The sequence below is a fragment of the Onychomys torridus genome, chromosome 2 (assembly GCF_903995425.1).
Source record: "Onychomys torridus chromosome 2, mOncTor1.1, whole genome shotgun sequence".
Classification (NCBI taxonomy): domain Eukaryota; kingdom Metazoa; phylum Chordata; class Mammalia; order Rodentia; family Cricetidae; genus Onychomys; species Onychomys torridus.
Window position 1 is genome coordinate 20,947,476 of NC_050444.1, and position 15,709 is coordinate 20,963,184.

Below are 15,709 nucleotides of genomic sequence, written 5' to 3' on the forward strand. Positions count from 1 at the left end.
TTATTGAAATGAAAAAGGGAATTTTGATTAATAAATAATGAACTATATGTTTAAAGAAAACAAAAATACCATTTTAAAAGGCAAAAATATCTAAAAAAATTTATACAAATCAATGCACAGGACCATAGTAAGAAAAGAATAAAAATGACCTCTCCCAATTATGCCATTAGATAGAAGAAGTGGATTTCTCAATTACTCATTTTTCTTTGTTATTTTGAAACATCTTCTCACTGTGTAGCTGGCTGTCCTGGAACTTGCTACATAGGCAGGTTGGCTTCTGATGATTCTCCTGCCTCTGCCTCCCAAGTGTTAGCATGGTATGCCACCATGCCTAGCCTACAACTATGAATTTTCATCTTAAATGTTTGGTCCTCACAGCTTTAATGGACGAACCAATCCCAATCACTTAGTTACCTTACACTGACCTAGTCAATGTAGCCTCTGGGATGACCTATCATTTGCACTTCCACAGAAGCTCAAGTGTCTTCTTTACTCAATAAAAGAAAGGCCAAACCTGACCATTTTGTGTGCAATAGTTCACAGTGAAAAGAAGAGATTTCAAAAGGCAAAACTGTCTTGTCTACAAGGATCTTTCCACTGGTTGATTGTACATTTTAAAAACTGAGTAAGCGCCTGCTTTTCATGAAGCCCCATGTGAAAACAATTATGTATAATGCATCACTGCAGCATGGAAAGGGACAAATATAAAGTCACAGGTACAAATTCAGTACTACTTGTTTTAAGGAGCTCTCACAGCCACAAGTACAGACTTGGGCCTGCAAGATATTTACTATAAACAGTATAGCAACCTGCAAACGATATCATCCTGTCATTCCTCATTCGCTCTGACAACATTTAAAAATAGCATTTTCATTATAGAAAGTAGACAACAAACCAACAAATCCCCACTTTTCCCATATTAAATTCAATTCCAAATAGCACTCTTAGAATTTCTAGACATCACTAACAATCACCGAATTTATGAAGCAGAGATGAATTTGCTACTGTCCTCTTCAAAAAATATAAAACATATGTTTTAAACAAATAAAATACATACAAAAAGTTGGGTTTATATTGGGAACACGGAGGGTGAAAAGCACATAAGGTAGATAAGATTTCATTCTGCATAAGAGATGGCATTGCTCCACGAGGCTTATGAATCCTGGAGTTGTCCTGGCTCCTCCTATTTCACAGCAGGGCTTTTGGGAGGAAGGAGTTTGTATGTGTTGAAGTAGCCCACCACCTGCTGGGGAATCTCTGCCAAGACACACTGTGCAAGGGCTTCTTTCGGAGCCTTGAGGAGAAACAAAATCACAGTTACTGTTACCAACTGGAGATTTGCTGGCTTGCTTATTTGTTTGTCTCTTGTAGCTCAAGCTGGCCTTGGACTCACTATACAGTCAAGTATGACCCGGAACTCTCCATCCTCCTGACTCTACCTACCAAGTGCTAGAATTGCAGGCATACACAACCACATTTGGCTAATATACTGGCTATATGATAAAAGATTACAGATAACTCAGCAGTCATTAAAATGTGGAAATTCCCAACCTCTAGGCTTGTACATTAGGAACAGTCCACATAATATGGGGAAAATAATCAATGTTATTTATAATTGCCATCATTATCATTGCTAATATCTGTCAAGTTCTTTGGTGCCATTCATTTCATATTTGATAATTCTGCTGTTGCTATGGCTCCTATGTTTTGAGGCAGGGTCTCACTATGTAGCCCTGGCTGGCTTGGAAATCACTATGTAGACCAGGCTGGCCTTGAACTTACAGAGTTCTTCTTGCCTCTGCCTCCAGAGTGACCTTGATATCTTTCCTGTGTCTGTTTGCTTAGTGCTAAGACTACAGGTGTGTGCTAACATTCATGGCCTATTTTTTAAATGTATCTTTAACTTTTTCCTCTTATTGAAGGTCTATATGAAAGTCATGTTAAAAGATTGTTCTATTTGTGTCTAAAGACTTTATGTTAGTCATACAAAGAGTTTATTAGTCATTCTCATGACTACTAAATGCAATCCCCATTTTAATTACCTATAAGTTCTATAGTAATACTATAAAAGAATTTTAAAAGGAGTTTTGGGTATCAGTCACCAACTGAAATGAGCATGTAAAAATCTAATGTATAATGCTATATGAAACACAGTCTATGATTACAGGAGTAACATGAGTTTAAACAGAATTGATTCTGAATGCTTATTTTTCCCAAGCAACCTTCATGTAAGGCCTTCCTATCAGCCTTTGTAAAAGAACCAGGTACTTTTTAAAGTCTATTCGTAAGTATCCCATGTTATAGAAGATGTACCATAGTTTCCTTCATCATTTACCTCTTGAAGGACATCTGGGTTGTTTCCAGCTTTTATCTATTATACATAAAGCTGCTAAAATATTCACATATGGGTTTCTATTTTTGCTTTTTTATATATGTGATGTAAGACTATATTTCATATAGCATTATACATTAAATTTTTCCATGTTCCTCTCAAAATGGTCAGCCTGGTCTACACTGGAAATTCCTGGTTGAAACTGTCTCAAGAATTCAAAAGTCAAACAAAACTCAGGAGCAACGCATCAACACCCTGGGTGACTCTAAGAAGAGCCGTGCTGGAAGAAAAAAGGCAGCCTTGTAGTACGTATACAGTATGATTCCATTTATGTAAAATTTACTTGTTTGTTTTCTGAGGTAGTATCTCTCCAAGCAGCCCAGACCAGCCTCAAATTTACACTTGCTGCCTCCCATGTGCTGTTGTTACTACAGGCATGTACCATCTTACCCAAATATTTATGTAAATTCCTGAACTTCTGAGATTATAGAAATGAACAGCTTAGTGGATTCCACGGGCTAAGGAGGCACAGGTGCAGATGGGAAGTAGATGCACCAACAAAGGCACAACATAAGGGCTCCCTGTGGTGATGAATCATAATTACATAATTCCTATAAAATAGTCTACAACGTATTAACATTGGACCAAGCTAGGTACAGTATCTTCTAACAGATTTTTATCTGACTCCCCCCCCCCCCCCCACCGAGACGTGTCTCCCTATGGGACTTTAGATAGGTTGGAACTCACTACATGGTCCAAACTGGTCTTAGAGTGAGAGAACTAAAGATGTATTAACATACCCTGCTTCTAAGAGCTTTTCTCCTAGAGGTTTGGCTAGTGACTTGTTTTTCTGTAGTTACAAAGTGTAGCTTATTTTGACTGCCCATTCAATAGGATCCAGAATCACCCAGGACATAAATCTCCGGCCTTCTCTCTGTCCCCAGAGCAGTTTAACTGGAGTGGTGAGTAGACCCACCCTGAGTATGAGTGGCACTATTCCATGCATCAGAGTCCTGGACTAAGCAAAGAGAAGTTGAGCTAAGCATCTGCACTGTCTGGTTTATGTTAACTTGATATAAGCTAGTTATCTGAGAGGAGGGAGCTCAACTAAGAAATGTTCGTTCTTTCTTTCTTTCTTTCTTTCTTTCTTTCTTTCTTTCTTTCTTTCTCCCCCCCTCTCTTTCCCTCCCTCCCTCCCTTCCTTCCTTCCTTCCTTCTTTCTTTCTTTTTTTATTTCTCTCTGTCTTTCTCTATTTCTCTCTCTGTTTTTTATTTCAAGGCAGGGTTTTACTGTGCAACCCTGGCTGTCCCAGAACTTGCTGGCCTTAAACTTAGCAGTATGTGCCTGCCTCTGCCTCCCAAGTGCTGGGATTAAAGGCATGCACCCCCGCCACCCAGCATAGAACGTTTTCTCAATTAGTGATTGATATTGGAGGGTCCAGCCCACTGTAGGTGGTGCTACCCTTAGGCTGGTATCCTGGGTTCTATAAGAAAGCAAGCTGAGCAAGCTAGAAGAAGCAAGCCAATAATCAGCATTCCTGTGGCCTCTGCTTCAGCTCCTGCCTCCAGGTTCCTCCCTGCATGAGGGACTGTGATAAGAAAGTGTAAGCAAAATAAACTTCTTCCCCAGGTTGCTATAGATCATAGTGTTTTATCACAGCAATAAAAACCCTAAGTAAGGCAGCACCCAAAGTCATCCTCTCTGCATGACTGTGGATGTATTGTGACCAGCTGCTCTAGACTCCTGCCATGCCTTTTCCACCACAATGGACCACCAGCCAAGGGAAGCTTTTCCTTCCTCCAGTTGTCTTTTCAGGTAACTTTTCACAACTATGAGGAAAGTAATTAATACAAAAGTAACAAAAAAAAAAATCAACATATTCATAACAGTTTCATTTTAAGTTTATCATACTATCATAGGAAAAGCACAAAAGATACAAAAATGCCCAATCAAATCAAACCTCTCACATGCAAAAGCAAAAGCAACCTGAAGGTCTGGGTTTAAGTCAGAAAGAGCGGCACTCACATTCTGGAATTGTCTGAAAGGCACGAACTGAACAATATCTCTTATGGCCACCTCTCCTGATGGGGAGCGGAGACTTCCTCCATCACCATCCAGAAACTCCATGGCACTGAAGTCAGCTCCCCCAACTCCCACGATGATGATAGACATGGGCAATTTGGAAGCATTGACGATAGCATGTCTGGTTTCATCAAGGTCTGTGATTACGCCATCCGTGATGATCAAGAGCACAAAGTATTGCTGCCAAAAAAGAAAACATATCGACTGAGCAGGTGAAGGTCAAACCGTAAAAGGAGTGATCTAGGTTAATGAGTCATCTGTCTCACTCATTTTCACTGCCAGACTGCCTCTAGGATACCATCTGCATAAAATATTCTGGAATTCTCTGATGACAAGGATCAACTCTTAAAAAAACTGAAGATTCATTACAAATGCAACACACCACAGAATAAGTTGAAAAAATACACAGAAGACATCTAAATGTCGAAGAGAAACCTTTCAAGTAATCAGAGGAATAAATACTCATTAAACTGAACCACTAAACATGTCAAAGGAGCAAGGGAGCAGATGAGAAGCCCAATCTCAACAGATCCAAAACTTCTTCTGCAGAAGTAAATTTCTTTTCTTTTGAAAAAATTTACAATTTTTTTTTCTTTTTGGATGAAACTTTCCAGTGCAATAAAATGTCACATAAAGTTGTCATTTCATTTTTTGGGCCAGTTAAATCTAGGATAGGAATAAGATTTATGACAGTAACTTATAAGTATGGGAGTGTTTTCTCTGACCCAGGCACTGTGCACTTTATATGAATTATCTTGTTTAACTTTTTCAGCACCTGCACAACAAGGTCCCCGTGACCCCTGTCCCTACTTCTAAATATACTACCGCTTGAGAGATTTGGTACCCAACATCCAACTGGTAATGGCCAACTAATTCAAACCTCAGTAGTATAGTTAAGTGATGCAATACCAGCAACTGATAAAAGTATTCAAAAGCCTTCTCATGAAGTATGTTTCTAAAAGTTAAGTAATAGCCCCCCCTCCCTTTTGGTAGAATCTAAACAAATTACTTCCAAAGCCAGAGAAAAGACTCACAAATGCAAGCATTATGTTGTTTTAGTGAACATTAGTAGCAACAGATACCTCTCCCAAACCAATGCTGATTGTATCATAACTTTTCACTCTTGATTTAGTATCCTGACAAACTCAATAAACAACAGTACGGCAACCAGGAAGAAGTACCAACCACACCCTGTTCCTGTGCCTAGAGCACTTACAGATGCTGTCTGCTGCTGTGTGGCTGCAGCTGCAAACCTGGCCACGTGATTTATAATTGGAGAAAAATTAGTTGGTCCATAGAGTTTTATCTGAGGAAGACAGGTCCGATAAGCCTCTATAATGCCTTGGATTCCTAGATCAAAGAAAGTAATATTAAAAATCCTCAAATGTAATTTGTTAGCCCACAGTACTGGGAAGCACAATTATATACATGTCAAGTCTGGTGAATAATAGCTGTTATCCCAGCTCTAGGGAGACTGAGGTGGAAGTATCAAAATCACCTTGACTATAGTGAGTCCCTATCACAACTTACAAAACAAAAGAAAACAAACAACAACAAAAAGTGCTTTGACTAGGGAAAAGTTTCACATTCAAGAGTTCTTCATGGTTATCTTTCATTATAAAAAGCTACAAACACAGCCTCTCCAAGCAGAAAGCATGCATTTTCATCTCAGATGGGACTTATATTTATGCTTAACTTTGATGTGTTTTTGATGAAAAAAGTGCAGCATCTTACAACTGTTAAGCAGAAAGAAAAAAAAATAATGAGAGAACATTCATTTGCACATGTGATCAAAGTTCTATAAAAATATAAGGTTATAAGGCTGATTGTTCTCAACAATTAGGCGATACAAGTAAGGGTCAGGCATGGTATAGTGGACAGCATTAGTTTTAATATTCACATGGGCTGTTTCTTGTTTCCTGTAGAAACTGTAAACAATTGGGCCTGCCAGTCTTATTAACAGCAAGTTGAACAGGGCTGTATATGATTCAATGCATGTAAGTGAACAGGGCCCCTGCATCTAAGCAGATGCTTTAAGAACCACTGCCTGTTTTCTCTAGCTCTTGTACTCTGTTCCTGGGTCACAGGACCAGCAGGTGAAGAGCTGGTCTTTCAGGCCAAGTCCCAGACTAAGAAACATAGGAGAGCTGGGTGAGGTGTTACATCTACAATCCTAGGACTCAGGAAACTGAGGTAGGAAGATGCCAAGTTTATAGCTTCAACTACATGGCAAGACCTATCTTATAAAAATTAACTAGAAAAGAAACATGGAAAACAGCTGTGATCTAGCTACAAGTCAAACGAGTAAGGCACAGATGTGTCACTGTAAGTCACTGAGGTGTGGAGACATTTCTGTTAAAACAGCATGGCCTGGTGAGCCGACTAGAATCCTGGTGAAAAGCTGTCTACAAATGAACATGCTAGGTATTTTGATTCTGTCTGTCCTCAATGATAGTTTAGGATACAGGCAAATGCTACAAATACCAAAAGAACTCCCTGCCCTATGTTTTGAAACCACAGATACTTGTTTATGGTATATTTTGAAGTTTTATTTTCTTACTTTAGTGTATTTTAAATTTTTATTCATTTGTATGTAGTGTATATGTGTGGTGTGTATATATGGTACATGCAAGCGAATGTGCAGGTATGTATGCCTGTACATGCCATACAGACACCATAACAAGGTGTCAGGTGTGCTCTATTGCTCTCCATCTCCTGCCTTAAAACAGGGTATGATACACATGATACAGGGTATCATTTTGGTTAGGCTGACTAACCAGTGAACTCTCAAGATCTACCTGTCTGTGCCCTCCAATGGGGCTACAGGAATGTGCAGTCATACCCAACTTTTTACATGGGTGTCTGGGATTTGAACTCAGGTCCTCATGTTTGTATAGAAAGTGTTCTTATACACTGACTTATCTCTTCAGCCCTGTAGAAAACTTTTCAACAAAAACAAGTCTCTTGCTTTAGATCATGGTGTCTCTTCACAGCAACAGAACACTGACAAAGACAGAAGTATTTTCTCCATTTGTATTATTATGCTTGCTTTGTATCCTGAAGGTATTAGGTATTAACAATTTACTCTCTTCACAAATATAAAGTCTTCAACTACTCACTTAAAACTGAATTATACTGAAATACTTCCTTGCATTAAAGCAATAAGTAAAATGTCATTTTTAGGCAACTAGGCTCAATGATATCTTTTTAAAAAGGGAATTTAACTTTGGTGCCTTAAGTCTTCCCTTTTCTATATAGTGTATCTGTAATCTACAACCAAATTGGTTGTTTTTCCAGACTATGGGATGGGGTCACACTACTTTTTTTTTTCCCCAAAGCTGAGGATCAAACCCAGGGCCTTGTGCTTGCTAGGCAAGTGCTCTACCACTGAGCTAAATCCCCAACTCCCACACTACTTATAGAGCAATAAATTATAGAATGAGTTGTCGTATAACCTAAGTTATATTCCAAAAACAATTCCAATTTCAGATAAGCACCAAGGACATTTCTTTATTTTATTTTTAATAATAAATGGTTTTTATAAACTTTATCATAAAACTTTACAAATAAATAAAATCACAAACCAAAATTAACACACTAACAAAAGCACATTTTTAAAAAGCACATTTTAAAAATAAACTCAATTACAAATATCTAGACATAAAAAAATGGTCACAACCATGCACTAAAAGTGCCTTAAAAGAATACTGAATTAATTAGTACAGGAAAGGTATCTTAGAACAAAGAAGAAACAACCCCCAGAAGTAGCCCTATGCTCTTCTGACTTGTGAGTCGGAAATACAAATACTCAAAAAATACTCTTTGTCTCTAGAAGCTACTATACACTTTGTAGATGTAAAAGGGACCCTCTGCAGGGTATCAATTTAGAATATAGAATTTTAAGTAATATCTCCAACTACACAAACACACACCTACTTTTCCTTACCCAAAACGTTGTCTTACATAATTTAGTAGGAGTCTTGGTATTGCAGGTTGGTTGTTCAATCTGATTTTTCAAAAAATTATTTTTAAGGAGGAAGCACTTTGTGCATCTGAAGCATAAAGAAAAAGTGAAATGGAAGGCAAACACCAGCTTCCTGCTGCACACAGAGATGTGCTCGGAGCTCAGCTCTGTCCTTGTCACCGTCCTATCTAGTGAGTGAATACTGAGCAAGCACTAAGAAATGGGAAGCCCGACAGTTTTTACTTGAGAAGAGTGACTGCTTCTCCAAACGTTTCCTCCAGAGTCTTTAATAATGAACTACTCACTTATGGGAAGTTTATTTTATAGTCAATTTATTTTATGATGACTTTTAGTGACCTACTCCTAAGATGGTAAATGGTTTTGTTCTACTAAGATTCTTAAGGTAGAAGGGATTACCCTCCATCATCATAGTACTAATTCGCCTCATAATTATCTTTACCACTGTAGTCACCAACTTGGGGTGGTTTTTCTGCTATACACAACAGAAAGTTAATGTGTCACAACCTGAAATTTAGAAATGAAATATGAGTAGCTCCAACCTGAAAGAAAAAGACAAGAAGGAGTGAGGTGGCCTTCACGTTTGGCTTCTCGGCTTACTTACCATTACAGTAGGGGTTAGACGGGTTAAAGTTCATTGGAAACTCATGAGACACCTGCCAGAAGAAAAGGACTGGTGAGGCCTGTTTGCTAGTCCAGAGTAACGCTTTAAAAGGTTTCCTGGCAGCTCGGCCCTTTCCAGGCCTGAGCCAGTGTAGACACAGACAGCTCCACCCCCTGACTTCTTGGTCTGCAGGGGCACACTCAACCAGGAGCCCGCCCAGTGCCTCTGGCACCGGGTGGTCTGGCACCACCATTATCAAGTGTCACCCAAGTTTTCTAGGCCCAGACATGTCAGAAGAAAAGCAACAACTCTGCGCCATGCCCTGAGCCAGGGCAGGTAGGACTCAACCATGTGCCTGCCACCTGTGACCCAACCAAAAGCCATGGCGCCAGGATGGTTGGGCACCATTATGGTGAGCCAGTACAGTGTGGGGAAATGAGAGAGCGAGAGGCAGATCTGAAGATGTGAAGGTGGTGAGGAATAGGCTAACGTGAATGGTTTACTAGCCACCTAAATCCAAGGTGACATTGGTGTCCAAGCTATAGCCAAGGGCCAGGTCTTTGAGTTCTGAAGCAGCTGAGGGGCCTGAGTTGATGTCTGTGACTCCTGTTGCCATTGTCAGCTATGAAGAGGCCTTGGTCTGGGCCACCACTTGGAGCCATGATGGTGTCTGAGGGCTATACTGTTGCAGGGGCCATGCCAATCGGGGTGGCCTGCACTACCACCTGGGGCCATGGTGATATCTTGGGCCTGGCTGCTGCCAAGGACCACAGCCAGGATCTGAGTTGATGTTCCTGGTCTGTGATGTTATGGGGGACCACGCTGATGCCCATGGTCTAGGACACAACCTCTGACCATGTTGGTGTCCAAGACCTATGCTGCTGCCAGGGCCAAGCCAATTGGAGTGGCCAGTGCTGTCACCTGGGGCCATATCTGGGTCCATGGCCCTGGTTTAGCCAGGGTCTGTGTTTATGTCCATGGCTCCCAAGACCACTGAAGGCTGTGCTGATACCAGGGGTCTGAGCTGCCAACTAAGGCCATATTGGTGTCCAAGGCCACACTGCCATGGGAGCCATGCCACTCTCAGTGGCCTGCTCTGCCACCTGGGACTGTGGTCACATCCAGGCCCAGGCTCCTGCCTAGAACCATGTCTGGATCCATGTCCTATCACAGTCAGGGTCTGTGGCCCATGTTGCTAGCAAAGACCACACAGATGCTTGTAGCCATGAGTGTGTCCAAGGGCTATGGTGTCACCTGGGCCAGTGTTGCTACTGAGGGCCATGTCTGCATTCATGGCCCTGCAGCAGCCAGGGTCTTGAGTTGATGTCCGTGGCTCCTGTTACCAAGGGCCAAATGACCAGGGTCTGGTCAGCCACCAAAGACCATGTCAGTGTCCAAGAACCATGCCACTGCTGGGGCCATATTTACTTGGGTGGCTGGTGCTGCCACCTGGGGCCATGGAGGCATTCAGACCCAGGCTGCAGCTTAGAGCCATGTCTGGGTCTGTGGCCCTATAGCAGCTGGGGTCTGGGGTGCTGTCCACAGTTCCTGTTACCACTGAGGACTCTGCAGACGCCCAGGTTCTGGTCAATCACCTAAGACCATGTTGGTGCTCCAGGGCTGTGCTGCCACTAGGGCCATGGTGACTTCTAGGCCCAAGATGCTGCCAAGGGCCATGTCTGAATCCATAGTCCTATTGCAGCTGGGGTCAGTGATGATGTCCATGGTCCATGTTACCACAGGGGGGAGGGGTCACTGGAACCATGCTGTGTTGAGCCAGTTCTACCCTTCTTTGGCCCTGGCTTTTGCTGGATACTACATCAGGAGAGCTGGTCCCGCCCATCAGGGAAGAGCTGCCCCCTCCTCTATCCTCCTCCCACCCCCACGCCTATCCTGCACTCAGGAAAGACGGCCCCACCCTTCACCGCAGGCATGCGCCTCACCTGGGCAGCACATTAGAGCTGACCCTGTTGTTAGGGACACAGGTAAGCCAGCTTTGAGGGCGTGAGAGCAACAGAACTGCCCCGTCCCACCTTGTCTGCCAGGAAGCGGCATGTGTGAAGGAAAGATGCCCTCCTCCCTCCACCCCTTGCTATCCTTCCTCTCTCTGCAAGCAAGAGAGCTGGCCCTGGGGTCACTAGAGTGTGAACTAGCCTTGCCCCTCACAAGCTGGAGCAACATAAGAGTGGGCTCTGCACCCCACCTGGGCAGCACACTAGAGCTGATCCTGTTGTCTGTACACAGGTAAGCCAGCCCTGAAGGCACAAGAGCTGCCCCCACCCCAGTCCCCTATAGCAATCAGGAGAGAGAGCCCTGAACCCCTCCCGGGCAAAACAGTAGAGCTGGCCCTCGTCCTGTGAGTGGGGGTGACCTGGATCTGAGGACCTAAGAGCAGGAGAACTAGCCCCACTTTTTGCTGGCCACACTGGGTAACTAGCCTGGGCAGTGCTAGAGAGCCACCTGGGTAGTGAAGATGAGGGAAAGGTGGCGGGATGACCAGTCCAACTACCACCCAGGCCCAGAACCAGGGCTATGAGTTGGCCCACCCTGACATCTACCTCATCTATGAACTGTTGGAGCAGGTGAAGGGGATAACCTATAGATCCAAAACTGCAGGATCTCTACAACACAGGCAGCAACAGGATATCCAAGAGGAGCCCTAGTGAGAGCCCATTATTGGTGGCTTAGCAGAAGCTAGAGACCTTGAGCCAGACCAATGACTGGCAATGAACCCTTGCAAGTAAAGATGAATGGACAACGGGTAAATTGTGTGACTCAGTAGGCCATACTACAGCTTCCATGACAGCATGCTTCTCTTTTTCGTTACTACTGTTTGTTTGTTTGTTTTGGTTTTTCTTTTAAATTTGGTTTTGTCTGGGGGAGCGGGGAGAATGTAAGACAGAGGGAAGATGCAAGTGTACAGGAGATAAGTGGGATTGGAATGCATGATGTGAAATCCACAAAGAATCAATAAAAGTTAAAAAAAAAAAAAAAAAAAAGATTACCTGCCACTGAGGAGGCACCTGAGCTCCAAAGCCAAAAGCTGGAAACATCTTATCACTAAAAAAGAAGAGAAAAACAAATAAAACAATTTTTGCTTAAAAAATATATATTTACTCACAATAAAAATAATATGTTTATATTTTAAAAATTCAAAGCAATAAAAACTTATAAACAAAAAAATTATCTAGTGTTCCCTATACTAATGCTGATGCTAACACTGGAAAACACTCATTTTAAGTGTTTTTCTGTGCATTAAAGGGAGAAATTTCTTCCAGATTCTTTTGGTATATGTGGTATGCATGTGTGATATCTGAGTGTGTGCACCTGTGTATAACTCATGGAAGCCAGAGGCGGACATACGGTATGTCCCTCTATCATTCTCCACCCTAATGCCTCAAGAGAAGCATAAATTAAAATTTATGGGGCAAGAGATGGCTCAGTGGTTAAGAGCACTTGTTCTTGATGAAGGCCTGGGCTTATTTCCCAGCACCTACTTAGTGGCTAGCAAACATGTGCAAGTACAGTTCAGGGGATCCTATATTTCTTCTGACATCCACAGGCCCCTGCACACACGAGGTGCACATACATACACTCACACACACATATATACTCATTAAATAAATAAATAAAATAAGTCTCATAATCTACTACTTTCCATTTAAACTTTGTGCATTATTTCCCTGAACAAATATGAAGCAAAAAAAAAAAAAAAAAAAAAAGAACAAAACACAAAAAGCACATTTTTGTTTTAAGCAAGACTGTCTGGCAGAAAAACCAGGCCTCAAGTAATGAGGTTATTTATAGCATTTACTTATATCATCTGATGTGAATATTCATATATTTGACCATAGAAACACTGTGCAAAATGTCATCTATTATAAAACTCTCAAGTTTCTGGAAGAAAACACATGTCTATCTGGAGCTGTGGTTTATGGACACAAAGTGTGGACCTGAATATATAACGTGTGAATTGGTACTTCCAGGTATGGGTATTCTCCCAGAGGCACACTGATGGATGGCCAATGTGCCTTACTAGAAAACACCACCAAACAGTTTTCTACCGGAATAGTCTTTGTATGCTCACCCGTACTTACTACATTTATTTATTTATGTGGGTAGGGGATCACGTGCTTGCTACAGCATGTACGTGGAGAACAGACGGCAACTCAGATGTCAGGCTTGGTAGAAGCACCTTCACTTGTACAAGCACCTCACTCCTCCTGTATTATTAATTCTTAGCACTTGGGGTTCATTTTCCATTTACGATAGAACCCATGTCATGTCAAAAGTATGTTTCCTAGTCCCTAGCCTGTCTCTAATGTGGTTTAGAAACTTCCATAGATTTTCTTTTTAAATTCTCTCACAGAATTTCCTCTTTCCATTTCTGTTTCCCCTTCACCACTTCCATCTTCCAACACTGACTACAGGCACACATAGCCATGTTAAGCTTTTCTATGGGTGCTGGGGATCTAACTCAGCTTCTTTTGCTTTCATAGAAAGCACTCTTACTCACTGAAGCCATCTCCCTACCAACCTCATGGATTTTAGTATTAAGAAATGTGAACACATACAAATTATTCCAAGATTTCAGCCTCTGTTGTCTTACCAGCCATACACACTGAAGTTATAAGCCAAACATATATTTTTTTCTCCTAAAAATTTTCAAGTTTACTTTTGGTATTAAACTTCTCATTACTCTGAAAAGCACTTTGAAGTAGAATGTGAAGCAGAAACGTCTGCTTCCCGACAACAGCACTCCCTCCCTTAATAACAGACACCTGAAAAGGTGATCACACCTATTCCAAAAGCCAGTTGAGATCAGGTGGCTAGGTTCTAGCCCAAGGAGATATGAGTAGAAGGATTTTTTTTTTTTCAGCAGCATCTGAATCATGGCCATAAAGGGGAATACACATACACTCCTGGGCCCCTTTATCCTCAGAGGTCTTGTTACCAGGAATAGAATCTATAAATTGAAGAGGGCAAAAATGTCTGAACAGTCCTGAACTCACTGCTATTTTGTTAGGCTGCTTTGTTGAGGAGTATCTACTTCAGGTTTATAATGTATGGTTTATCATACTTTGCAGGTATGAATTATGGATTCAAATTCAATTCTTTGTTTTTTGTCTTGAGACAGGGTTTCACTATGTAGATCTTGCTGTCCTAGAATTCACTATGTAGCCCAGGCTGGCCTCAAACTCACAACATGCCACCTGCCTCTACCTCCCCAGCGCTGGAATTAAATATATGCACCACTATGTCTGGCTTTAATTTCCATCCAATGAAATATGTTGCTGTTACAATCCTTTCCTCTTAGATGCTCTTCTTACTTAATTCACTTATGTGTACATATAGTTCTATTTCTTACCATACGCTTGATTCAACTGGTCAAGTATAGTTCTATACTTGAGTTGTAAGATAAATTTTAAAAGCTGCTAGAGCAGGGATGAGAGAAACTCAGAGATTAAGAACACTTATTGCTCTTGCAGAGGACCCAGGTTTGGTTCCCAGTACCTAATGGTGGCTCACAATCTTCATAATGCCATCCTCTCTGACCTCCACTGGCACCAGGCACACACATGGTAGGCATAACACACATACAGGCAAAACACTCATGCACATAAAATAAATAAATCCTTTCAAAAGTTAAAAACAAAAACCAAACAAGAAAACTGCTAGAGCAAATTCCTCTTGTCTTTTCCTCTCCTTCCCTTCTTTGCTTTAGAAAAATGTCTGGATGATTCTGTCTCCTCCTAGCTAGAGAATTTTAAGACTTGTCAGGACTCTACTGTAATTCTGATTTAAACTGATTAATTTCACATCATTATCATAGGATCTCTCTATTTAAACATGGTTCCTTCTTGGTTCTTCAGTACAATTTTTAGTTTACCTTACTAAAATTCTGAGATATTTTACAAAAATCCTTTTCATTTATTATGACTTGTACCGTGACTTATATTCACCATAATTTTTAGTGAATATAATTTACTTCATTAGCTTAATGTGACAATATAATTTTGTTGTTTCTGACTAGTAAGAAGCTGATTTTTTTCTTATTCTAAATTTGCCCCTTTTTCTGAACTCTAGATACATTCTAAATTTTTAAAATTCACTCATTTAGGTTTGAATTTATTAATTACATGTTTTTAAGAATTCATGTGTGAAATGACTCCGGCCTGGTACCCTGTTGATTGCCATCTGTTACTCATCATCTATTCTGACTAATAAAATGATCTCTGGCACATACTAGCTGTTGTAAGAAATTAATAATAATAATAATAATAATAATAATAAGAAGAAGAAGAAGTAGTAGTAGTAGTAGTAGTAGTAGTCATATAGTTTTATGACTGCAAATTGAATCCAGGATTTTGCACAGGCTAGGTACTGGTTCTACAACTCAATACACCCAGGACTCCAAATATAGTCAAAATCTAACTACTGCAAATTCATTCAGAATACTTTGCAGCAATTAGATTAAGATGCTCTTTAGCCTTGTCAAAGCTCCAATTAAAAAATATTTTCAGCCGGGCGGTGGTGGCGCACACCTTTAATCCCAACACTTGGGAGGCAGAGGCAGGCGGATCTCTGTGAGTTCGAGGCCAGCCTGGTCTCCAAAGCGAGTTCCAGGAAAGGTGCAAAGCTACACAGAGAAGCCCTGTCTCAAAAAACAAAACAAAACAAAAAATATTTTCAGCAGAGTGTGTTGAT

At 41.1% G+C, this 15,709-nt stretch overlaps 1 protein-coding gene across 2 annotated transcripts in view; it reads right to left on the bottom strand.

Annotated features, from left to right (window-relative positions):
- Positions 1-286: 286 nt before the first annotated feature.
- Positions 287-15,709, bottom strand: part of Cpne3 (copine 3) — a 49,726-nt gene continuing 34,303 nt past the window's right edge. For both annotated transcript variants that reach the window (XM_036179555.1, XM_036179556.1), the window contains exons 12-16: positions 12,007-12,061; positions 9,002-9,053; positions 5,632-5,765; positions 4,359-4,595; positions 287-1,294 (exon numbers count right to left, since the gene is read on the bottom strand). In XM_036179555.1, the coding sequence (XP_036035448.1) occupies positions 1,184-1,294; positions 4,359-4,595; positions 5,632-5,765; positions 9,002-9,053; positions 12,007-12,061 (589 nt within the window). In that variant the 3' untranslated portion in view covers positions 287-1,183. The remainder of the gene's footprint in view (positions 1,295-4,358; positions 4,596-5,631; positions 5,766-9,001; positions 9,054-12,006; positions 12,062-15,709) is intronic.